This window comes from Cynocephalus volans, chromosome 11 (assembly GCF_027409185.1).
Source record: "Cynocephalus volans isolate mCynVol1 chromosome 11, mCynVol1.pri, whole genome shotgun sequence".
Classification (NCBI taxonomy): domain Eukaryota; kingdom Metazoa; phylum Chordata; class Mammalia; order Dermoptera; family Cynocephalidae; genus Cynocephalus; species Cynocephalus volans.
Genome location: NC_084470.1, coordinates 66,684,858 through 66,712,574, shown reverse-complemented (window position 1 = coordinate 66,712,574; position 27,717 = coordinate 66,684,858). Strand labels below are relative to the sequence as shown.

The window sequence follows — 27,717 nt, the reverse complement described above, 5'->3', positions numbered from 1 at the left end:
ACACACACAAATTTGCTTACAAAGGATGTGTTAAAACCACATCCAACTGGACGTGAGGTGAGGGCCCTGACCAAACTATTCTATTTTCCCAACGATCCACCCCTTTTAGGGTCCTTGCCTACAATCTATGCATTCAGAATCTTCCTCAATGTTCCCTTAGCAAGGATAAATGACCTAGTATGGGTAAATTTACATACTACACATTCCATCCCATTCCCAAAAGTCTTTAGCTTGTTGCAGCACCAACTCAAAAGTCCAAAGTCCAAAATCTTCTCTGAGACCAAAAGCAAAAGTCCTTCTAGATGTGAACCTGTAAATTATTCCACCCCCCCACACAATGTTTACTGAACCACCCCCAACTGGCCCTGAGGTGAGGAGAGCCAGATTAAATTAATCTATTTTCACAACAACTGTGGTTACTGATTTTACAATGGCTGGTTGAGAATGTGGGACAGGCTACAAAAGGCACCAGGTCAGCGTCTTCAAATAGCAGTATCGATCTTGAGGATGGTGTTTGCAACTTGCTTTCAAATGGTTAAAGAAGAAAAAAAAAAGGCAAGTAAGGCAAATGATAATTTTTGAATCTAAGTGGTGAATATGTGGTTGGATGCTGTACAATTTTTTCTAATTTTAAGTATGTTCAAAAATTTTTCTAATGAAATGTTTTGGGGGAATAGTGGATGTGTGGCTCACTTGGTTAAATTTTATTTCAAAGAAGATATAATTGGCTTGATCTAACAACACGAGTTAGCTTTATTCTAATCTATTTATTTGGACTAGACAGCTATTTCATTTATTAATTATATTTGCTTTATGAATAGTATGATAAGGTAATATGTCTTTGAAAACATTTTGTAGTGCAGATTAGATGGTTTGGAATACACATTTTTATTTTAAGGATTTCATTAAATAGAAAAAATATCTACCTTAGCAAAAATATGTTGGCTCCTATACAGTTTAAATGTAAGTTTTAGTAATGAATTGCAAATGTTCCTATGTTTTATAGTTTAACAGTAAATACTGAGACAAATAGTGGGACTAGACCAAATCATCCTAGAGAAAATTATTAGGCAAAATGCTGGGGTTTTGTTTGTTTTTGCTTATTCTGAAGAGATAATTCCTGCAAAAAATGCTTAATATTCTAATAATGAAAAGTAGATTGTCATATGCATAGCACAAATATGTATTATAGTATATAGAGAGCTAGAAGTGATCCAATTTCCCTATTTTACAGATAAGCAAGTGCCAAACATTTTATAGCTTTTTGTTACAGAATTTGTACTAGAAGCCCCTTCCCCTTTCAATTACTGTCTTTCATCATTCTCTGTTGTGAATCAGTTCTGCTTTTGGTTGATTGCACAGATGGACTCAAGCTGCAGATGACCTTCAGATAACATATGAAAATTTAACTGGTGATGTCTTAGTATCAGCAGGAGTAATAGCCTACCTTGGTGCTTTCACTTCTGGCTTTCGACAAACATGTACAAATGATTGGAGCATGTTGTGCAAGGTAGTGGTTTTATATTTTGTAAGTTTTGTTTTAGAACATTTTAAGTATGTTTTGGGATATTTGGGGGGAAAGGATGATTATAAGGACAGGGAAAGGAAGAAATTACTGAAAACATGGGGTCTTTCTTTTTTTGCTTCTTGTTGGGTCAGTAATGTACTTCCACGGTCCATCTTTAATTCAGTTTTTCCTATTCTTTCGAGTTATTAAATAGTACCTAATGACAATTAAATCATTATTTTAATTTAAAAAATATTTCAGTTAACAAGATGAAAGAAAACATCAGACTTTTGTTTATTTCTTATAGGAGAAGAAAATCCCATGCTCAGAGGAGTTCTTGTTGAGTAAGACCTTGGGTGATCCAGTAAAAATTAGAGCTTGGAATATTGCTGGATTACCAACAGATGCATTCTCTATAGATAATGGAGTGATTGTTAATAACTCTAGGCGTTGGTAAGGAACGTAAAGTACTTTTTTCCATTATTTTATTTAAAAGTTTTAAACATATATAAAAGTTGAAAGAATTTTACAATAAACATCAATATCAGTATAATACCACCTCCTAGATTCTGCAATGAACATTTTTATTATTCTTGCTGCTTTATCTCATACCCATCCATCCCTCTATCAATCTATCAATCCATTTTTTTTTTTTTTTTTTTGTCTTTTTCGTGACCGGTACTCAGACAGTGAGTGCACCGGCCATTCCTATATAGGATCCGAACCCACGGCGGGAGTGTCGCTGAGCTCCCAGCGCCACACTCTCCCGAGTGCGCCACAGGCTCAGCCCCATCAATCCATTTTTTAATACATTTCAATGTAAGTTGCGGACATGGATATACTTCCCCCAAATACTTCAGCATGCATATCATGAATTACAGTTCAGTATTTGTTTATTATTTTTTTCTTTTGAGGTAAAATTTACATACAGTGAAATACACAAAACTTAAATATACAATTCAGTGAGTTATAACAAAAGTATACACCTATACAACCCAAACCTCTATCAAGATACACAACATGACTACCACCAAGGAAGTTCCTTTAAATCCCTTTCCAGTAAATCCCTGCCCTCATCCCACCCCAGGAAATCATTGTTCTGATTATATTCCCACCGCACATTAGTTTTGCCTGTACCAGAACTAAAATGGAATCATATTGAATGTGCTCTATTTGTATAAGACTTCTTCCACTCAGCATAATTTTTTTGAGATTCATTCATGTTATTGCATGCATTGGTACTTTGTTTCTAGTTTTTGTTGCTGAGTAGGTTTCCATTGTATGAATATATCACTATGTATGCATTCTCCTATTGATGGATGTCTGGACTGTTTCTAGTTTTTGGCTATACAACATATTTGTTTTAACTGAATATTTTTACTCATTTTCAAGATACTATAACTTGGTAATTTAAACAATTCCATGGATTTCTTTTTCAATTACTATAATTGATAATCTGATAACTATAAGAAATTTCTAAATGGCTTTTATTATTATCCTTTTATCAATATTACTTTTAAAAACTCACAATGACTGGTTAGCTCAGTTGGTTAGAGCATGGTGCTAATAACACCAAGGTCCAGGGTTTGTCCCTGGACCAGCTAGCAGCCAAAAAATAAAAAATAAAATAAATTAAAAAATAAAAACTTGGAAAATTACTGTCATCTGAGAAATAGTTTCCTATAATGGTTATTTAGTCATGTTGTCATCTAATTTTAAGTATTTTCTTTTAGAGAACCATATCTCAAATATACTGTTGTAGATACTATTGAGCTCTTATATTCATCAGGTACTTTTTTTTTTCTGGCAGCTGGCCAGTATGGGGCTTGGAACCCTTGACCTTGGTGTTATCAACACCACGCTCTAACCAACTGAGCTAATCAGCCAGCCCCTCATCAGATATTCTAAGTGCTCTACGTCCTCACAACATCTTATGAGTTAGGTATTATTGTTATCCCGTTCTACAGATGAGGAGACTGAGGCCCAGAATGATTTAGTGATTTTAAATTTAATAAGTGAGCTAATAAAAGGTGGAGTCAGAATTTGAACTCAGGCAATATGACCTCCAAATCCTTGCTATTAATTACTATGCAAAAGTGAAATGTGAAATAGGATATCACACTCACTGCCTTTAAAACTGTAATGGAAATTTGGAATATGAGATAAGTTAAAGATATAAGGAAATCTAACATTCTGAAAGGTTTGAGTTATTGTTTGTTTGATATTCTTTAGAAATCTTTCTAGAAACTTCAAAACATCTAAGTTTCCTTTTTATTGATAGTATTGTTTTAATAAAATAAGTATGTATATAATCATATTTTGAGGGTTTACCCACTCAAAATTTTACTTGGGAGTGAACATCCTTACATTGAAACTTCTGAGCAATGAGTAAAATTTATTATAATCTGAGAAAGAATATATTTTACTCAAAAAATTTGTTTTATGGTAGAGCAGAGATCATTCTATCTAACAGAATGTTAGACTCTTGGGTCTTTATTAATTCTGTTTTAGAACTTATTTCCATGCATTTGGTGGCCATTCAAATTTTTAAATTGCAGTTGAGAAAATGCTGTTGGGATATCAGTAAACCTTAATCGCTATTCAAAGAAACCAGAGGTTTAAGGGTAGTGTGTAAATTGAGGAAAACTATCTGTCATTTCTGGCAGAAAGGTGACTGTTTTAATAAAAACATTCCAATGGAATTACCCTTTCTACCTGTTATTTTTGGACTAGCTGGTCAACAGTTCATGGACAGGGTAAATTTTGGAGGATGAGGCTCCATTCTTATAGCTCAGACTCATCTATTGCCATCACCCTTCTTTACACCAATATAAGTGGCCACAGAGGCTTAGTCTCCTCTCTGCACTCTCCTGACAGCAAAACCTAGTAATATAACTTATGTTCACTCCTCTCGTTACTCACTTTAAACTATCTTAATGGTATCTTGGGGAAAAGATGGGCCACCAGGCCTCTGGATGGTGAAAATAGGAAACCATTAGTAACTAAGGCAGTTCTCTCTCTCTTTCTCTCTTGGGCTGTAGAACTTATCTTCTCAGTTATTCTCAGTACAGCTGCTTCATTAGTTTCTCTGAAGATGTGCTAGCTCTGTTCTGTGCACATGGTCACTTGCTAAGGAAGCCTTAGTTCCTGAGTTCAGAAACCACATCAGTTAAATAATATGGATTAACTAGAACCATTGAATCCAAGTTCTAATTCCTGTGAAGAAAATATGATTGGTTTAGCTTGAGACAAATATCCACCCTAGATCTAGTGACCTATGGCCAGGAGCCAAGCCATTGTAGTAACAAACATAGGTATTGGACGCCAGGGGTGTAATTCTCAGAAAAGGAGTCATGAGTTGGGAAAGCAGTATTCTTTTTACAATTACGAATCTGGTGCTTGCTTCTTTTTGCATTTTTGGACATGATAAAAGGTAAGGATCAATTTTATTTATTTTATAATGATAGCTATTTACACCAGCACTGTTTATTGAGTTATCCATTCTTTCCTCACTGATTTGTAATGAATGCTACCTATGACCCTTTAGTCTTTCTTTTAGTGAGGACTTGTGAATTGGTCTAAAAATGACTTTATTTTTCTCCTCGCTTTAAATCAGAATATTTAGATCATTTATATTTAATGGAATTATTGATACATTTTTATTTAAATCTGCAGTCTTGAAAGTTCTTTTCTATTTGTCTCATCTGTTCTTTGTTCCTTTTATCTTATTTTTCTACTTGTATTTGGATTAACTGAATATTTATATGATTCTGTTTTATCTCCACTATTGGCTTATTGATTATATACTCCCTATTTTTAGTGTTTGCTCCAGTGTTTACAATATCCATCTTTATTACTGAATACTTTCAAATAATTTTATGCTGATATACATATAGGATATGAATCTTTTAACAGTATAGCTCTAATATCTCTTTTTTTCTATTGTGAAATATATCCCTTAATACATTATTACTACTTTTGCTTTAGACAGTAATTTATCTTTTAGAGTATTTAAATAAAAGGAAAAAAATCTTTTATATTTACCTTCATTTTTTCCAATTTTGGATCTCTTTCTTTGTGTTTCTGTTTGGTTTCATATTTCTTCAGCCTAAAGAATGTCCTCTAACACTTCCTGTGTACAGTTCTGCTGACAATAAATTCACTCAGCTTTTTTTTTTTTTTTTTTGGTCCGAAAAACATCTTTATTTTATCTTGATTTTGAAAGATTTTTGGCTAGGTTTAGAATTTTGGGTTGACATTTTGTTTTCTTTTAAGATGTCAGTCCTATGCTCTGGCTTACATAGTCTGATGAGAAGTCTACTTGAAGTCTTATTTTAGTTCTTTATGTAATGTGTCTTTTTTTCCTCTGGCAACCTTCAAAGTTTTCTCTGTGTTTACTTTCAAGCAGTTTGATATGTCCAGGTGTATATGCGTATGTGTGTTTGTGTGCATGTTTATGTTGGAATTTATCCTGATTGAACTTCTTAGATCTACCTCACTTTCTCCCTTTTCTCTTTCTGGGATTCCAACATCCCATTTGTAAGTCTGATACTGTTCCATAGCTATTGGATGCTTGTTCTGCTTTTTACCACTCTTTTTTTCTTTTTGAACTTCAGTTTAGGTAATTTCTATTAACTTATTTCAAGTTAATAACTATATTAACCGATTCTGTCCTCAATTATGTTGAGTCTACACACAGCCCGTGATAGAAATTCTTTCAATTTGACATCATTTTTTTTCTAGTATTTCCATTTAACTCTCTTAGAGAGAGTTCTACCAGTGGGCCTGTCTCTGCCACTCCACATGCTGCCAACACTCACTGGCCTCTGAGTGGCTCCTTTTTTTTTCAGTTGTTGTGGCTCCTCACTTCTGTGTGGGTCCACAGGAACCCTATTAGTGGTTTTCTGTCCTGGGGGCCACCAAGGCCCTCTTCTCCCTTGCTGACTCCAAGCAACTTCATCCTAAGGGCACAGCTGCAGTTTTTGCAAGCTCTTGTTCTGTGCTCCGTACTCTCAGCAGCTCCAGTCCGGAAGCAGCTGGGGCTCAAAACAGTCAGAGTGGTTTTTTCTTTCTCTCATCATGGCTTCTCCTGCCTTCATGCACTCCATAGGTCTCTCCTCTTCTTCCCCTGATCTCTAGCAGCCCCAGCTTGGCTGTCATTGCTTTTTTATAGTTGTAAATTGGTTGATTTGTGGGAGAGAGTGACACTGGAGACCATCTATTCCACCATCTTGCCATAGTTTATAATTAATCATTGTCCTTGCTCTTCATAATTTCTAGAAGTTTGTATGTTTATAGTACCGTGCAATAAATAGTTGAGAGCAGTGCAGATTCTGGTGTCAGGATTTTGGAGTTCAAGTTTCCTCTTCTGGTTTCTGTCTTGAGATTTTGGTAACTTACTTGACCTCTCAGTGCTCAGTAGCCCCATCTATAGATGGAGATAATAACTCCTATTGCATATGAACGTTGTGAGGAAACACTTAGCATGTAAGTGCTCAATAAATGTTAGCTTTTTATGATTATCTTCAAAGACCTCTTTTTAGATCTATTTCTTAAATTCTGATTTTGCATATGCTTTAATCATGATGAAAATACTTACTGTGCTCCTTTTTTAGTATTTATTAATACATTGCTTTGGCTACTTAACAGCAAAGTGTTATTTTCCCCCAAATCACTACCTCTGTCAGAAACATAGATGGATATGCTGCTTTCTTCAGACTGCCCAAAGATCTCAAATGCAGACTAATATTACTGTCATACTTAGAGTAAGCTATATTTAGAATACAAATATCATGGCATGGCCTGATCTCTATTATATACACAGCAATCCACTTTTCTAATATTCAAATAAGGTTATATTAAAAAGGAGACAGATTTCTCTTAGACTCGAAAAGAATCTCTAATGATTGGATAACCAAAACATTGATTTAAGCATTACCAAGAACATTTATTAACATCAAAATGTTAATTTACAGGTATTGTTATTTTTTGCAAGACAATGAACAAATACTGTATTTTTCCAATAATAAGGACATATAAGGAGGGGGAAAAATGTCCCTTTAAAACAGGGGCTTGAAAGATACTGAAAGTATCTAGTCTAATTACTAGTCTAAGACAACTTTTAAGCAGTTGTATGCAAAATAACTTTCTCCTTTGCAGAACACTTGCTCTGTTTGCTGTGGTAAGAAAAGTAAATTTTAACTAGTATCTGGAGCTTTTTTGTGTTTTAGGTAGTATTTCAGCACAATTTGAGCTGAGAAAGAAAACAATCAGTAAGCTAATTTTGTCTTTTGGAATGAAAGAAAAGAAAAGAACACAGTTATCTGGGAATAGTTGACTAAAGAGCTTAGGCAAAAGGAGAGAGAATTTTAGACCTAGAAACTGGTGGAATAGAAAGAGAATATCTGGGAAGGCTGAAGTGACATGGGGAAAAACTCCTCTTTCTGTATCTTTTAAAGAAAATTTAATGCTCTGTGCTGAATACAAAATGAAACTAGGACAGTCAGCATCGTCACCAAGGAAGAGCAAAGTACATCATCTTTTAAATATATGAAACCATAAATCATATATTCTTGAACATAAAATCCTTACTAACTTAGAAAAAATTCCTAGATAGATCTCAAATGTATACCTGACTAAACTTGTACACTTGGTTTGTGACTCTCCTAACATGAAAAAATCCTTCATAAGCTAGTGTGTCTCTTGTTTTAAATTTTTATCAAATATTTTATAGTATCATTTTTTATATTATGTTAACATATGTCATGTATTAAAATTACCATGAAGACAGTGTGTTATATTGGAAAGAGCATAGCTCACAGATTCACAAGGTCCTACTTCTAATATTGAATTAGTTTTAGAACCTTAGAACCTTGGGCAGTCTCACTGAGACTGAATTTCTTCATTTGAAAATAAATGAGAATAAAACTTCTTTTCAGTTTTTTCTCACAGGACTTTTGAGAAGATTAATCCTGATAATGTATGTAAAATACTTTGTACAGATTGATGGTGATATTATTTAGATTATGTAATTTTTAAAGAAATCTTGACATTTATGTATTCCCCTCATAAGTTTTCTTATTATATTCTTATTATATTCTAGGCCTTTAATGATTGACCCCCAGGGTCAAGCCAATAAGTGGATCAAAAACTCTGAGAAAGAAAATCAGCTTAGTGTCATTAAGCTATCAGATTCAGACTATATGAGAACATTGGAAAACTGTATTCAGTTTGGAACTCCTCTTCTATTAGAAAATGTTGGCGAAGAACTGGATCCATCTTTGGAGCCTTTACTACTTAGGCAAACTTTTAAACAAGGTAGAGGCAATTAATATTATTTGGTAGAACTGAAAGATGATTGAATTATCTTCGAGGCATGAAAGAAAACCACTACATAAATTTAATAACTCAGAACTTCTGTGTTATTGTTATGAGTGAAAAGAAATTTGGAACAAGCTATTAGGAATGAACCTTGGTCAGGTATTTTTAAGATATATACCTCGCCTTCTCCTCATTGCCTTAACCACTGTTATCTAAACTGTTGTTCCTGATAAGAACATAAAGAAGTTGAAGCCAGCCTGAAAATCCTTTTTCTTGTGTCCTTTGACCACAGAAGGTCCATTATGATGAACAGGTGATGGTGAATGTGTGTCAGAATTGGGTTTAGGTAAACACTGCCTTTTATCTTTCTGCTTATAAAAAGTTTTATCTCTGCTAAGTTCTAGTTCCTTTAAGAGCTTTAGTCATATTCAGATATTTTGAAACTATGACTAAAAATTGATGGAGGAAGAAAGCACAAGAGGAAACTTGATTTACAAAGCTCTGTGATAGCCAGAGGAAATGTCCCGTACTGCCTCAGAATGAGTCCTGGTATATAATTGCTTACTTGCCTCTGTGTCTGTGACTTTTGTCACACCTGTTTTCTATTTCAAGTTACTTTAGGACACTTTATTTGTAACCCAGGTAAGGCCTTAGGACACAGGAAGAGGGGCCATGTAACTTTGGCTCACTTATTTATATGTTTTCTGAAATATAGGTGGCATTGATTGCATCAGACTTGGTGAAGTCATTATTGAGTATTCCTTTGATTTCAAATTTTATATCACCACAAAGTTGAGAAATCCACACTATATGCCAGAGCTGGCTACCAAGGTGTCTTTGCTCAATTTCATGATAACTCCAGAAGGACTTGAAGATCAATTACTAGGTATTGTTGTTGCAAAGGAGAGGTATGTATTTTCTTAGATACTTCCAGATGGTCTAGAGAGGAATATTTATAAACCATTGATACTTTTGTGATTATTTTGAAACTTTGTCAAATTTTATATTTTGCTTTTATATTTAAATAATTATATAATCCTTTAAAATAGCTATTCTGTAACAAGTAGATTATAAGTCAATCTTGTTATATTGGGCTTTTAGTATGGGTAGTAGTATTCAGGTTACATGCTATGACTTCTGACTTGTATCTGATTATTTGAGCCAGGAATTTCACCCCTAGGAATCTATGCTATGGACATAATCAGTGCATTCAAAGACTTGTATATAGGATGTTCATGAAATAAGAAAATGCTTAGTATAAGAAGAAAAAAGCAAGATACAAAACTATATACAGTATAGGTAATATTTTGTAAAAAAAAAAAAAAAAAAAAATGGATTGGGAAGGAATACACCAGAATATTAACAGTGATTATCCTTTGGGTGGTAAGGTCATGGGTAATTTTTATTGTTTTCTTTATACTTTATGTATTTTTCCATTACTTGTTATGTATTTATTTTTTAAATGAGAAAAACATTATGATACCTGGAAGGGCCACTAGTAAAGAATTGCTTCTGGAAGGAAATCTTTGCATCTTAATATAACATTATCAAGTGGTCTATTACATGAAATCAAGTTAAAAGTGAAAATATGTAACCCTGAGGTAGTTTTGTTTCTTTTCCATTTGTACAGTATCCAAGGCAGACCATGTCATAACATATTCTGTTATATGATGGACTGTGTTATTGTAAAGTTTCATCTCATCTTTGTTTATTAAGACAGAAGTGCCACTTTTGCCTTTTACTTAAAGACCAGTTATCCTTTCTATGTTTGCTATTATAGAAGAGATGATGAAAATGAGACTAAGTGATGACAAAGCCAAGGAATAGATATGAGGCTTCATACACTCTCTTCTCCAGTTCTTATTCTCACATAACCATCTATGCCATATGGATAAATCTAACATATTCTTAGTCTTACTGCGGCACATATTATTGCCACATTTTACGTGTGTACAATTAGTGCTCTTCTTTTGCTTGAATTTCTTAAATTGTTAATTGTATGGAAGTATTTTTCCCTTTAGTTATGATAAATTAATCACCTTAGTTTATGTTACATCTACAAAATTATTTAAATATCTATATCTACAAAATTGTGATATGTAATATTTAGATATAAATTTAAATAAAGGACTACAAATTTAGACTAAATGTTTCTCTTTTTATAGGCCAGAATTAGAAGAGGAAAGAAACGTTCTTATTCTTCAGTCCGCAGCTAATAAGAAACAGCTGAAAGATATAGAAACAAAAATTTTAGAGACATTATCATCTTCAGAAGGAAACATTTTAGAAGATGAAAGTGCAATTAAAGTCTTAGACTCTGCCAAGTTAATGTCCAATGAGATAACAAAGAAACAGCAGGTGAAAAAAAGAATCCTAGAAATCTTTCAATTTTTAAGATTCTAATTTGCCTTCTGATCCTGAGGAAAGTGCTATAGTAGACTTACTGAAAAAGAAAAAGAATTCGTAAAATATCAAAACATAGAAATTAACTTTAAATTCATAAGTGAATATCTTACTGTTGAATTATTCAAAACCTCATCTGATCTGTATGGTATCTATAAAAAGAGGAAGTAAATTTAGAATGAAAGCTAAAAAATATATTTGTTATTATTGGATAGGTAAGACAGGCTAGTCAGTTTCATTCAAGTTTTATTTGACTCTTCACCAAAAAACTGAATTTGAGAACTAATCTCCCTCTGTTCCTGGTTGGAGTTTGAAGTGTGTGGAAGTTGTTGCTGGTTGATTGGACAGTGAGTGGTCTAGGAACCAATAAGGAACCAGTGTTCTTCTGACGTTATCTTGTCATGTGTTTGTCAAGGAGAGACAAGTGAGGGTGCAGAGTGGCGGGTGGAGGAGCGGGGAGGCAAATACTGCACAGCCAATAATGCATTTATTGCATGTTTATCTAACACAGCCCAATGGTAATTCTATATTATTTCTTTCTTTATAGAATCATACAGTGTTATAGGCAGAAGAGGCCTTAGCTATCAGTTACCTTTTACACTTCGTAGTTGGGAAAACTAGGGCTCAGGAAGGTTAGTTGAGGCCCAAGTTCATACAATTAGATGATATTGCAGAATGACTTCTGTAGGCTAATCTTAGTGATTGTCAGACCCTTCAATCCTCCTTGGCCTACCCAAAGAATTAAGTACTCCTTCACTTTGGGGTAATAAAAAAATAAAAAGAAAACTAGACAGAGATTTCACTAATCACTTGGCATCCCTTCACACCTCCCCATCCTAATCTACCTGTTTGGGGACAGGGGACTTTGAAAAGGCCTAAGCACCTTCCTCCTTTGGATAGGTTTAGTTTTGGATGAATGTGATGGTAACGACTCTTTCTGGCCACGTGTACTGTTTTTTATTTTTTTCATCTTGGGTGAGCCAGAGTAGAGCCTTAGAGTGATATCCTATGGAAGTCCCCCAGCTGGGGCCATGGCTTAGATATTCTGCTGTGTTCCCCTTCCCAATTCCTGTTCATCAGAACTGAACAAGCTTCTCATTGTCCCCTCACCAAACTGTTTTTCGAAGAGGAAAGAGAATAGGGAGCATTTATTGGCTTATTTCCTATTAAGACTGAAGGAGAAAAGGAGATATAAATATTTTCAAGTTAAGTACTTTATCTTACAATGAGAGAGAACTTTAATAACTCTTAATACCTTTCTGGCTGGGTCCCACTGATCATTACAAGCATAGTTTTAAATTTGTTATACATTTTAATCCAAAATGTAGTCTGTATCTGGCTTGACTTCTATTCTACCCTTCCTCTACCCACCTAATGCGAGAAAAACCATCTTCAGAGAAAGACTTCCCCACATAGTCTAAAACCTGCTTTTCTCTTTTATCTCAAGCCACAAGATTGAACAAGTACAAACAAAACTTTAAGAATTTGTTCTACAGATTTCAAAGCTTACCTCCACCCCCAACCCAATGGTTTCATAACTGAAGTTTATTGAGACTTTTTGATTCTTGGAAAGTATAATATATATAAATATCACAGACCAGGAAATTTTTACAAATAATAATATCTTTTAACATGTCTAACATATACTTGCAGTGTAAATTTCTTGGAAAATGTATTCTTTGATTTTAGGACATTAATAGTAAATGATTTAAAAAATTTATATTTCTCAATCTAGCATTTCATACTAAGGATCCAAGTTTAGCAAACAATGTTTATACATATACCATAGATCAAGCCATGGAACGTTAATTAACATATTTACTGTTTAAAAATAACAATATTTGCTGTTCGCTTTTGCTTGCTATTATTAATGATAAAATGGCATTTGATTTGAAAAATCAAGGTTTAAATAGCAGAAGACTTAAATGGGAATACTAAGATTATGCTTTCGTATGTAAGATATTAATTCTCATTGTTGGTAACTTTGTTCTATTTATAGGCAGGACTGACATTCACAACTTAATTTTAGTTCATTTGTGTTCATACTGTGTATTTTGGGGGTTTGTTTACAAGGAAGAGAAACCCACTCAGATTAGCTAAAATAAAAAAGATGTAAGGGAATATTTTATTTCTTCAATTATAGGAAGTACATCCAGGCCTCAAAGATGAATGGAAAGCATTAAATTTCTATGCCTTCTCTCTCTCCCCCTATCTCTGGGGTTGTGTCGTCCTTCTGTGCTTCTCTCTACTCCATCTGAAGACCAATTTCTTCTGTAGAACTTTAGTATCTTTCCTTCATACACTCATCTAGCATGTAGAAACAACATATAAAAAAGGTTCCCATTACCTTTTAGTACTAATGCCCAATATGACCTGACTTCAGTTTCTGAGGCTTTTAAAGTTCTAATTCTCCAGGGAAATTTTTTATTACCTTATCTTGGGTCTGGTTCTGTCCCTACCACCTGATTGAATCAACTACAAACAGGATCATTTAACATAAACATAACTACATAGAAATACTCATTCAGAGGTCTGTGGATAGCATTAGCAAAGAAGGGAGAGTGGGTTTGGAACAGTGCTCTACATATTTTTTCCTATAGAATATCCATCTGTCAGATCAAGTTGTCAATTGAAGAGCTATTATCTTGCAGAGAATTTTTCTTTTGGGGTTGAATAGCTACAGTCCTATTAAGTCCAGAAAAGTTAAACATATGAGAAGCCAGTTGAAAAAAAGTATTCTTAATGTATGACACTGTCAGCCAACAAATAGTGTTAAATGCCTGCTTTGCCAGACTTTGTGTTGGGTTCTGGTACATGTGTACACAGTCTAAGGTAGATGTCAACTTTCACATTTTTTCCATACAGCTATCCACTAGTTGAAAAGACTGTTCGTTCTCCACTGCTCTGTAGTATCACCTTTGCCGTAAATACTACACCTATATATCTAGGTCTGTTTCTGGACTCTCTATTCAGTTCCAGTATTTGTCTGTAATTACTCTAATATTAAAATAAGTCTTGATATCTGGTGGTGTCATCTCATCTTGTTCTTCTTTTATGCAAGGTGTCTTCTTTCTTATTCTTGGACCTTTGTATTTTCATATAAATGTAAACACGTGCACACTTGCTTTTAGCTCTCTCTCCCTCTCCCTCTCCATCTCTGGCCTACTACAATAAAAGGGGGTGAATGAGTATAGTAGACACACCTCACAGTCAGACAAAGAATAAGCAAAGATTGACAGTTCTGATACTACTCAAATAAGAAAGAGATGGTGACAAGAAATCACACCTTTAATACGTAAGCTTGAAGATTAAAGTTTTTCTTTCATTTTTTCCTCTCTTTTTCCACCCTCTCTCCTTCTTCTTCCTCCCTCCCTAGTTCTTTCCTTCTAGCTTTTAGCATGATGAAATTCTCTCTAGTAAACTGTACTTCTATAATTTTGCCATTGAGTTGGGGACATTTTTTTTAAATATAAACTTTGTTATATGAAAAGTACATAATTAAAATGCACTCCCTATTTTTTAATTTTAGTTTTTCCCTTCTTCTAGATTGCAGAAAAGACAGAACTCAAAATAGCAGAGTCTCGAGAAGGCTATAGACCCATCGCCAAACATTCATCAGTATTATTCTTTAGCATTGCAGACCTGGCTAACATTGATCCCATGTACCAGTACTCTCTTACCTGGTTTGTGAACCTTTATATCAACTCTATTCATGACAGGTAAACATTCTCTAGCTTCATTCATCATCCTTAGGTTAGATTTTCACCATCCTTTACTTTTAAAAAAATATAACATTTTCCATGTAATATGTATTATTATAGAATATTCAATACAGGAAAAAGTGAAAAAATAAACAATAGAAGTAATGAAAAACAATAGGAAGAAAAGAAAAAAAGGAACATAAGAAAGATAATTCAAACCTCCTTCCTATTTTAAGTTGTTTCACTCTTACTCAAGATTTAGGCATAGAGAGATTAGTTTTGGTCCTTTTTCTTTCTCTTAAATATTTCATTAAGGCACATGACTTATTTTTGCTGGCAACTCCAATTTGTCTTTCTCTAGCCTTGAGGTCTCTAAAAGGCTTCAGCCCTGCATTTCTAATAGTTTGCTAGATATTTTCACTTTAATAAATTAATGAATGTACGCAGATTTTGGAGTCAGACTGCAGCCAGGGATTAAATCTCGGTTCTGCGACATGCTAGCTACATGACTGCAGGCAAATTAGTTAACCTTTCTGTAATTGTCTTAGTTTTCCTTATCTATAAATAGGGATAATAATAGTACTTACCTTTTAGAGTTGTTATGAGAATTAAATGAGATTTTTTAAGGGTTTATAACTGTCTGGCATTTAGTAACTGCTGTACTTGTTCAGTAAAATTAAAATATTATTAAGCCTACCATGTGTGCTATAAGAAACTTTTTTCTGTATGGGCTCTTGATAGAACAATCTCTCTTGAGTGATAGAAATCCCTAAGTTTTCCCAGTTGGGATTTTGAGTTCGAATTTACACACATAAAGAAGAAAATTCAACTTGAAGAATTGACATGAGTTCAATAACAAGTTTCAGTGAGGATGTGGAATGATTGGAACCCTCATATATTGCTGGTGAGATTTTAAAATAACGTGGCCACTCTGGAAGTTCCTCAAAATATTAAACATAGATTTGCCATATGATCTAGCAATTCCATTCCTGGGTGTATACTCAAGAGAACTGAATGCATATGTCCACCAAGAACTTAAAGTTCTCTTTGTTTTTAGACATAAAATACTGTATTCAGAGATTACTTGGGTTAGTTTTTCCCCCTTCAGTGTGGTGATGTTGTTCATGTGAAATACAGTTAAGTTCATTTGTTTATTTTTATATTTCATTTTGGGGTTTTCTCTCCTTGTTTACTTTAATTTTATCATGTGTTTTAGCGCATAAACCATTAATGACTCCAAAGGTCAATCCTGTACAAAAAGGTTCACTCAGAGAAGTGTCACTACCCCCAACCCTTTCATCCCATTCCCAAGGGCCCACATATTACTTTTTTGAAATCAAACTTTTAATTTTGAGATAAATGTAGATTCACAATTATAAAGAATAATAGAGATTTCACATAACCTTTACCCATTTCTCTCAAGGGTGATGCTTTGAAAACCTATAGAACAATATCACAAACATGATATTGACATTAATGTTGTCAAGATAAAGAGCATTTCCATCACAAGAATCCCCATGTTGCCCCATTATAGCTACACCCACTTCCCTCACATCCCTACCCGCTCCATAAACCTTGGCAACCACTAATCTGTTCTCCATTTCTGTAATTTTGTCACTTCAAAAATGTTATATAAATAGATTGGGTTTTTCCATCCAGTATAATTCTCTGGGGATTGATTCATCCAGCTTGTTACATATGTCAATAGTTTGATCCCATTTTGCTGAGCAGTATTTTGTGGTATGGATGTGCCACAGTTTGTTTACTCTTTCTCATATTGAATAATTCATGTACATCTGGGTTATTTCCAGTTTGGGGCCATTACAAATAAAACTGCTGTAAACATTCATGTACATGTATTTGTGTAAATATAAATTTTCATTTCTCTGAAATAAATGCCCAGGAGTGCAATTGCTGGGTCATGTGGTAGTTGCTTGTTTAGTTTCTTTTAAGAAATTGCCAAACTGTTTTCCAGAATGGCTGTATCATTTTACATTCCCCATAAAAAAATTGAACTGAAAAAAATGAAAGCAATATAGGCTTATTGCAAAAAAATTTTAAATATAAAATAGTGTAAAGAGAAAAATATCAGTCATGATCTCACCCACAAGTAACCACTTTTGTCCATTTGCTTTTGCTTTTTTTAAATCTGTAGATGTTTATTTAGATTTTATGCTGCTTTGGGGCAGGCAAATGTTGTCTCTTACATTGGTCTCTTTGACTCTTACATTTCCCTCTCTAGCACAGAGCCTCAACTAACAGAGATTCAAAAGATGTTTTTTGAATTAATGGATTTTCAGTCATTTTGGGGTAGAATAAGAAATATAGGAATTTGAAAACAGAGAGATGATGTAAACCATATTTTACTTTCTCATAGAATTATACCCCATTTTTAAAAACTTCTTATTGTGAAATCTTATAGATTCACAAGAAGTTGCACACAGAAAAAAAATGTACAGGGAGGTTCCATGTACGCTTTGCCTAGTTTCTCCAATGGTAATATCTTGCATAACTATAGTTCACTATCACAATCAATAAATTGACATTATACAATCCATACAGCTTATTCAGTTTTCAGGCACTCATTTGTGTGTGTGTGTGTGTGGTTTCATATGTTTTCAATAGTGTATACTTTGATAAAATAAAAAGAGCTTATATTTAATTTGTGTTACTTATTTTTTCTTAATTTTGCTTGACAACAATTTTCCTTTTTTTTTAAACTTTCAGTAACAAATCCAAAATTTTGGAAAAGCGTCTACGATATTTAAATGACCACTTCACATACAACTTATATTGTAACATATGCCGATCACTATTTGAGAAGGACAAGCTGTTATTTTCCTTTTTATTATGTGCCAATCTTCTTCTGTAAGTTACTTGCTTTTTCTAAATTTACCTATTTTAAAAACCCACCTGCAAAATCTGATCTGTAAAGATGCCTTCTCACAGGACATAATATTTTGCTTTGCTTCATTCGTTGATTTTACTTGTGCATTTTACTAATAACAATGGCTTCTACAATAATGTTGGTGTATTGACATTTATTTGATTTTTAAAATTTATGTAACAGGAAAATTCACAAAATATTAATGTACAGTTCAATAAATTCTTACAAAGGGAAAATCTGGTCAAAAAATAGAACATTCCCGTCATCCTTGAAGCATTTCTTGTTCTCCTCTCAATTACTACCTGTATCAGTCTGTTTTCTGTTGCTGATAACAGAATACCTGAAACTGGGTAATTTATAAAGTAACAGAATTTATTTCTTACAGATTTGAAGCCTGGGAAGTCCAAGGTCCAGTGGGCACATCTAGTGAGGGCCTTCTTCTCGGTGAGGGCTCTCAGCAGAGCCTGAGGTGGCACAGCATATCACATGGGGAGGGCTAATTGAGAGCTCTTGTTAACATGCTCACTTGCTCTCCTCATAAAGCCACCAGTCCACACACATGATAACATATTAAACCATTAACTCATTACTCCGTGAATGCATTAATTCATTCATGAGAACATAGTCAACATGATCCAGTCACCTCTTAAAGGCCCCACCTTTCAACTCTGCCACATTGTGAATCTAGCTCTCACATGAGTTTTGGAGGGGACAAACATTCAGACTATGGTACCACTCCCTTACCCCTCTCCAAAAGATAACTGCTCTCCTCACTTCCAACACTGCAGTTTAGTTTTGCTTTTATATAAATGAAAGCAAATAGTACGTATTCTTTTTTTGTTTGTTTGTTTCATTTATTAGGCACCTTTTCTGTGGGTTTTTTTTGTGTGTGTGTGTGTGTGTGGCTGTGCAATGATGACATCTGAACCCTTGACCTTGGTGTTACAACACCACATTCTAACCAAATGAGCTAACTGGCTAGCCCAGTATGTATTCTTTTATCTGGGGTCTTTTCCTCAACATTATTTATTTGAGATTCATCCATGTTTTATGAAGCTATAGTTTGTTTTTATTACTTTATAGTATTCCGTGATAAGAATACATTAAATTTTAATCCATTCTACTCTTGATGAACATTTGGGTTGTTTCCAGTTCGGCACTATTATAAACAATGGCGCTGTGAACATTCTTATATGTATAGCTTGGTGCACATGTGCACACATGCACATATTCCTGTTGAGAAGATATCTACAAAGAAATTTGCCACTTGTTTTTCAGAATAATTGTACCAGTTTACATCTCATTAATGGAGTTTGAGCATTTCATTGCTCCATATCCCCACCAACATTTTGTATTGTCATTTTTAAAATCCATTTTGCTACACAATACATACGATTGCATCGTGGTTTGAGTTTACATTTCTCTGATGACTAATGAAGTTGGTATTTTACGTTTATAGGTCATTTGGAAATTTTCTGTTGTGGCTTGCGGGTTTGCATCACTTGCTCATTTCTCTATTGGGTTTTTGTGTTTTTCTTATTGATTTGTATGAGTTCTTTATATATTCTAGATACAAATTCCTTGTCAATTATGTGTGGCAAGTTGTCACTCTCTAGCGTGTGTTTTCATTCTGTTAATGTTGGCTTTTGTTGAATACAAATTCTTAACTTTAATATAGTCCAATTTATGATTTGTGCTTGGTGAAAACTCTTTCTCCAGCCCAGTATTATGAAGATATTCTCCTATGTAGTCATCTCAAAACTTCGTTATTTACCTCTCACATTTAGATCTACAAGCCACATACAACTGATTTGTGTGCATGGTCTAAAGTAGATGTCAGGTTTCCCTTTTTCCATACAGCTATGCACTTGTTGAAAAGATTGCTCTTTCTCCACGGCTTTGTAGTGTCACCTTTGCTATAAATACTACACCCATATATTTAGGTCTGTTTCTGGACTCTCTATTCAATTCCAGTAATATATTTGTCTGTAATTAATCTTAAAATAACTCGAGGTCTGATAGTGTTGTCTCATCTTGTTCGTTTATGCAAGAGTGTCTTTCCTATTCTTTGAGCTTTGCATTTTCATATAAATTTTAGAACCATCTTGTGAAGTCCCAAGTTGAAAGATGCCAAGCAACTTGTAGTTTTGATTAGGAATGCACTGAACTATAGATCAGTTTGTGGAAAATTAACAATTTAACCATGTTGAGTGTTTCAATTCAAGAACATAATGTGTCACTCCATTGCCTTAGTTCTTTTTCATTTGACTTGATAATGTTTTAGTTTTTTTATGTATTGCACATCCTTTAAAAAAAAGTCTTTATTTTTTAGAACATTTTCAGGTTCACAGCAAAATTGAGCAGAAGGTACAGAGATTTCCTGTATGCAACCTCCCAAACTAACAAAATTCCTCACCAGAGTACATTTGTTACAATCTTTGAGCTTACATCAACATGTCATTATCACCCAAAGCCCACAGCTTACATAAAGGTTCACTCTTAGTATTGTATTCCTGTGGATTTTGACAAATGTATAATGACATGTATCCATCACTATAATGTCACAGAGAATAGTTTCACTGCCTTAAAAACCCTCTATGTTCCACCTATTCAGCTGTCCTCCCCACTAACCCCTGGCAAGCACTGATCTGTTTGTCTCCATAGTTTTACCTTTTCTAGGGTGTTAAACAGTTAGAATTATACAGTATGTAGCCTTTTCAGATTGGCTTCTTCACTTAGTAATATGCACTTAAGGTTCCACCATGACTTTTTATGATTACTTGATAGATCATTTATTTTTGTTTTTTAAATTCATCATTTTAACTATTTAAAGTGTATTTATATGCCACTTAAAAAAGAGTTTTATTTATTTTATTTTAATTTTAATTTTTTATTTTTTTTATTTTGTCAATATACAATGTGATTGATTATTGTGGCCAATTACCGAAACCTCCCTCCCTTCTCCGTCTCCCCCCTCCCTCCCAACAATGTCCTTTCTGAATGCTTGTTGTATCAACTTCAAGGAATTGTAATTGTTATGTCTTCTTCCCTCCCCCCTCCCCGTTTTTTTGTGTATTTATTTATTTATTTTAGCTCCCACAAATAAGTGAGAACATGTGATATTTCTCTTTCTGTGCTTGACTTGTTTCACTTAATATAATTCTCTCTAGGTCCATCCAGGTCATTGCAAATGGCAGTATTTCATTCTTTTTTATAACAGAGTAGTATTCCATTGTGTAGATATACCACAGTTTCCTTATCCACTCATCTGATGATGGACATTTGGGCTGGTTCCAACTCTTAGCTATTGTAAAGAGTGCTGCAATGAACATTGGGGAACAGGTATACCTTCGACTTGATGATTTCCATTCCTCTGGATATATTCCCAGCAGTGGGATAGCTGGGTCATATGGTAGATCTATCTGCAATTGTTTGAGGAACCTCCATACCATTTTCCATAGAGGCTGCACCATTTTGCAGTCCCACCAGCAATGTATGAGAGTTCCTTTTTCTCTGCAACCTTGCCAGCATTATCATTCACAGTCTTTTGGATATTAGCCATCCTAACTGGGGTGAGATGGTATCTCAGTGTGGTTTTGATTTGCATTTCCCGGATGCTGAGTGATGTTGAGCATTTTTTCATGTGTCTGTTGGCCATTTGTATATCTTCCTTTGAGAAATGCCTATTCAGATCCTTTGCCCATTTTTTAATTGGGTTGCTTGTTTATTTCTTGTAAAGTTGTTTCAGTTCCTTGTATATTTTGGATATTAATCCTTTGTCAGATGTATATTTTGCAAATATTTTCTCCCACTCTGTTGGTTGTCTTTTAACTCTGTTAATTGTTTCTTTTGCTGTGCAGAAGCTTTTTAGTTTGATACAATACCATTTGTTTATTTTTTCTTTGGTTGCCCATGCTTTTGGGGTCATATTCATGAAGTCTGTGTCCAGTCCTATTTCCTGAAGTGTTTCTCCTATGTTTTCTTTAAGAAATTTTCTTGTTTCAGGGTGTATATTTAATTCTTTAATCTATTTTGAGTTGATTTTAGTATATTGTGAGAGGTATGGGTCTAGTTTCATTCTCCTGCATATGGATATCCAGTTATCCCAGCACCATTTGCTGGAGAGGCAGTCTCTTCCCCAGCATATAGGTTTGGTGCCTTTGTCCAAGATCAGATGGCTGTAGGTGTGTGGGTTGATTTCTGGATTCTCTATTCTATTCCGTTGATCAGTGTGTCTGTTTTTATGCCAGTACCATGCTGCTTTGGTTATTATAGCTTTGTAGTATAGTTTAAAGTCAGGTAGTTTTATGCCTCCAGCTTTATTTTTTTTTTTGCTCAGCGTTGCTTTGGCTATGTGGTCTTTTGTTATTCCATATAAATGTCTGGATAGTTTTTTCCATTTCTCAGAAAAATGTCATTGGAATTTTGATAGGGATTGCATTGAATTTGTATATCACCTTGGGTAGTATGGACATTTTCACAATGTTGATTCTTCCAATCCAAGAGCATGGGATATCTTCCCATCTTCTCATATCCTCTCTAATTTCTCTCAGCTAGATCATTTATTTTTAATGCTAAGTAATATTCTGCTATTCCATTATCCATGTGATCTGGATGTATCACAGTTTATTAATTTATTTACTTACTGAGAGACATCTTGGTTGCTTCCAAGAACTGGCAGTTATGAATAAAGGTGCTATAAACATTTATGTGTAAGTTTTTGTGTGGACATAAGTTTTCAGCTCCTTTGGGTAAATGTCAGGAATACAATTGCTGGATTGTATGGTAAGAGTATGTTTAGTTTTGTAAGAAACCACCAAATTGTCTTCCAAAGTGACTTTGCCATTTTGCATTCCCACCAGCAATGAATGAGAGTTTGTGCTTTGTGTTTTGGTTATTCACCATTTTAATAGGTGTTCAGTGGTATCTTTTGTTTTAATTTGAAATTTCTAATGATATATGATGTTAAGCATCTTTTCATATGCTGATTTGCCAACTTTATATTTTCTTTGGTGAGGTGTCTGTTTTGGTCATTTGCTCATTTTTAAATTGGGTTGTTAATTTTATTGTTGAGTTTTAAGAGTTCTTTATACATTTTGTATAACAGTCTTTTGCAAATATTTTCTCCCATTCTCTGGATTGTTTTCTCATTCTTTTGACATTGTCTTTCACAGAGCAGAAGTTTTTAATTTTAATGAAGTTCAGGTTATCAATTATTTCTTTCATGGATTGTGCATTTGGAATTGTATCTGAAAAGTCTCCACTATACTAAAGGTCATCTTCTAGGAGTTTTATAGTTTTGCATTTACATGTAGGTTTATGACCCATTTTAATTGTTGTGAAGAGTGTAAGGTTTGTGACTAGATCCATTTTTTTTCATGTGGATGCCCAGTTGTTTCAACACCTCATTCTCCTTATCTTGTTGAGAAGGATATCTTTTCTCCATTGAATTTGCCTTTGCTCCTTTATCAAAGATTAGTTGACTACACGAGTATCTATACAGGTCTATTTTCATGATCAGTTTTGTACCATTGATCTCTCTGTCTGTCCTTTCACCAATACCACACTGTCTTGATTACTGTACCTTTATAGTACGTCTTGAAGTCAGGTAGTGTCAGTTGTCCACTTTGTTGTTTTTCAGTATTGTGTTGACTATTCCAGGTCTTATGACTTTTCATATAAACTTTAGAGCCAGTTCGTCAATATTTACAAAATAACTTGCTGAGATTTTGATTGCAATTGTGTTGAATCTACAGGTAAGTCAGGAGAAACTGACATCTTGACAATATTGAATCTTACTGTACATGTACATGTAATATCCCTCCACTTATTTAGATCTTTGATTTTTTTCATTAGACTTTTGTGGTTTTCCTCCTGTATATCTTGTACATATTTTAGTAAATTTGTACCTAATTATTTCATTTTTTGTGTGCTAATGTAAATGGTATTGTGTTTTTTATTTCAAATTCCATGTACTCATTGCTGACATATAAGAAAACAAGTGACTTTGTATATTAACCATATATCCTGAAATCTTGAAGTAATTTGTAACTCCAGGATTTTTTTTTTTTTTTTTTTTGGCTGAATCTTTGGGATATTCTACATAGACAATCATGTCACCTGTAAACAAAGATTTATTTCTTCCTTTCAAATCTGTGTACCTTTTATTTCTTTTTATTTTTCTATTGCATTAGTGAGTACTCCCAGCTTAATGTTGAATAGAGGTAATGAGACCAGACAGCCTTGACTTGTTTTTTTTTTTCTTTCTTCTTTTTTTTTTTTTGGAGATGTGTTATTTCATTTTCCTTTTATTTTTAATTTTTAAATTTTTATTTTAAGATTTACTTGTACGTATTTGTGGGGTACAGTGTGTTGTTTCAATACATGCATATACTGCACAATGATTCACTTAGGGTGGATAGTTTTGTACCTGTTAGTTGACTATTACTTCTCCCCCTACCCCTCTCATCTCCCAGTCCCTGGTAACCATTATCCTACCCTCTACTTCTATGGGACATCTTTTTTTTTTTTTTTTTTTAGATTCCACATATGAGAGAGATCATGTTATATTTGTCTCTCTGTGCCTGACTTACTTCACTTAACATGATGGTGTCCAGTTCCATCTATGTTGCTGCAAATGATAAGATATCATTTCTTTTTATAGCCGAATAGTAGTCCATTGTTTATATGTACCACAGTATTGTTTATCCATTCATTTGTTGATGGGCATTTAGGTTGATTCCATCTCTTGGCTGTTATGAATAGTATTGTGATGAACATGAGAGTGCAGGTGTCTTTTTGATATATTGATTTCATTTTCTTTGAGTATATACACAGTAGTAGGATAGCTGGGTGCTAAGGTAGATCTGTTTTTAGTTCTCTGAGAAACTTCCATACCTTTTTCCATAAAGGCTGCACCAATTTATATTCCCACCAACAATGTAGGAGAATTCCTTTTTCTCTGCATCCTCACCAGCATTTGTTATTTTCTGACTTGTTGATAATAGCCATTCTAACTGGAGTAAGATGATATCTCTCTGTGGTTTTAATTTGCATTTTCCTGGTAATTAGTGATTTTGAGCATTTTTTCATGTGCTTGTTGGCCATTTTCATGTCTACTTTTGAGAAATGTCTGTTTGGGTCCCTTGCCCATTTTTTAATTAGGTTATTTGGTTTTTTGCTGTTGAGTGGTTTGAGTTCCTTAATATTCTGGATATTAGCCCCTTGTCTGATGTGTAGTTCGCAAACACTTTCTCTCATCCTGTAGGTTGTTTCTTCACTTTGTTGATAGTGACTCTTGCTGTGAAGAAGCTTTTCAGTTTGATGTAGTTCCCTTTGTATTTTTGCTTCAGTTGCCTGTGCTTTTGTAGTCTTGTTAAAAAAAAAAACACTCCACACTTCCATTTCATGTAGCATTTCCCCTATGTTTTCTTCTAGTACTTTCATAGTTTCAAATCTTAAATTAGAGCCAACATGATAAGGCAAGAGAAAGCAATAAAAGGCATCCACATTGGAAAGGAGGCAGTCAAACTATCCCTATTTGCAGATGACATGATCTTATACATAGAAAAATCCCTAAAGGCTCCACCAAAAAAATTACTAGAGCTAATAAATGAATTCAGTATTGTAGCAGAATACAAAATCAACACACAAAGATTGATGGCCTTCCTATACACCAGTAATGAATAGCATAAGAAGAAATCAAGAAAGGAATCCCACTCACAATATCTACAAAAAAATGAAATACGTAGTAGTAAATTTAACCAAAGAGGTGAAAGACCTCTACAATGAAAACTATATTGCATATAGGTGAAAAAAATCGAAGAAGACACAAATAAATGGAAAGATAGATATCCATTGTTTGTGGGTTGGAAGAATTAACATCATCAAAATGTCTGTATTACCCAAAGCAATCTATACATTCAAAGCAATCCCTATCAAAATACCATTGACACTCTTCACAGAAACAGAAAAAATGATCTTAAAATTTGTATGGAACCACAAAAGACCCTGTGTAGCTAAAGCAATCTTGAACAAAAAGAACAAAGTTGAAGGCATCACACTTCCTGACTTCAAAAAATACTATAAAGCCATAGTAACCAAAACAGCATGGTACTGGCATAAAAAGAGACAGACCAATGGAACAAAATAGTGCAGAAATAAACCCACACATTTACAGCCAACTGATTTTTGACCAAGGTTCCAAGAATGTACAGTGGGGAAAAGACAGCTTCTTCAACAGATGGCACTGTGAAAACTGCATATCCACATGCAGAGGATTGAAACTAGACCCTGATCTCTCACCATACACAAAAATCAACTCAAAATGGATTAAAGGCCTATTTCTGATCTTAGTGGAAATGCATCTCTGGTTTCTCATCACTAAGTGTGATGAGCTGTAGGATTGTTGTAGATGTTCTTTATCAAATTGAAAAAAATTCCTCTCTAGTCCTAGTTCAGAGGTTTTAATCATGAATTGGGTGTAGACTTTGTCAAATACCTTCTGCATCTATTGATATGATCATATGCTTTTACTTCTTTACCCTGTTGCTGTAACAAATTACGTTAATTGATTTTCAAATGTTGAGCCAGGCTGCATACTCGGAATAAACCCCACTTAATTATGGTGTGTAATTCTTTCTATACATTTTTGAATTTTACTTGCTAACATATTGTTGAGGACTTCTGCATTTATGTTTATGAGAGATATTGGCCTGTAATTTTCCTTTCTTGTAATATCTCTATGTCTGGTTTTGGTATTAGGTAATATGGCCTCATAAAATGAATTAGGAAGTATTCCTTCTGCTATTTTCTAGAAGACATTCCAAGGAGTTGGTTTAATTTCTTCCTAAATTTTTAGTAGAATTCTCTAGTGAACCCATCTTGGCCTGGTACTTTCTGTTTTAGAAAGTTATTAATTATTGATTCCATTTATTTAATAGATATAGTCCTATTTAAATTATCTATTTTTCTTTGTGAGAGTTTTGGAAGACTGTGATGCCTTTATCATTATGTAATGCCCTTCTTTATCACTGATAAGTTTTCTTGCTCTGAAGTCTTCTTGGTTTGAAATTAATATAGCTATTCCTACTTTCCTTTGATTAGTGTCAGCATGGTATATCTTTCCCCATCCCTTTACTTTTAATCTATCTGTGTCTTTATATATTTAAAGTGGGTTTCTTGTAGACAACATATAGTTGGGTCCTGTTTGGAGGTCCATTCTGACAATTGGTCTTTTAATTGGTGCATTTAGACCATTGATGTTTAAACTGATTATTGGTACAATTGGGTTAATACCTACCACACGTGTTACCATTTTCTATTCATTGCCCTTGGCATCGTCATCATCTTTCACTCTTTTTCTGCCTTCTCTGTTTTTTTTTTTAATTGAAACATAATTGATTGTACATGTCTGTGGGGTACAGCATTAAATATCTATACCTGTGTGCAATACGTGATGCTCAAACCAGGATAATCGGTATATTTAACATTATACAATGTAATAATTTTTTGTAGCCTTTTACCAGTTCTTCTCTGGTTTTAATTGAGTATTTTGTATGATTCCATTTTTCCCTCCTCTCTCAGCAGATCAATTATTCTTACTTTTCTTTTTAGTGATTGCCCTTGAGTTTGCAATATACACTTATAATTAACTTAATTCCTCTTTCAAATAACACTATACCACTTCCTGGGTGGTGCAAGTACTTTAAAAGAGTATTCCCAATTTCTCCCACCTGTCCCTTATAACTTTGCTGTCATACTTTTCACTTATCCATAAGTTATAAGCACTGAATACATTATTGATGTTATTATTTTGAGCGAACTGTTATCATCATTTATTCCTTTTCTAATACTGTTATTTCTTTAGGGAATCCTAGTTTCTGACCCCTATAATTTTC

General features: G+C 34.0%; 1 protein-coding gene across 1 annotated transcript in view; it reads left to right on the top strand.

Moving 5' to 3' along the window:
- Positions 1-27,717, top strand: part of DNAH12 (dynein axonemal heavy chain 12) — a 248,469-nt gene that overhangs the window by 159,201 nt on the left and 61,551 nt on the right. Inside the window, exons 53-59 of the mRNA XM_063113846.1 lie at positions 1,363-1,510; positions 1,815-1,960; positions 8,610-8,824; positions 9,543-9,735; positions 10,993-11,185; positions 14,777-14,949; positions 17,659-17,799. Coding sequence (XP_062969916.1) covers positions 1,363-1,510; positions 1,815-1,960; positions 8,610-8,824; positions 9,543-9,735; positions 10,993-11,185; positions 14,777-14,949; positions 17,659-17,799 — 1,209 coding nt within the window. The remainder of the gene's footprint in view (positions 1-1,362; positions 1,511-1,814; positions 1,961-8,609; positions 8,825-9,542; positions 9,736-10,992; positions 11,186-14,776; positions 14,950-17,658; positions 17,800-27,717) is intronic.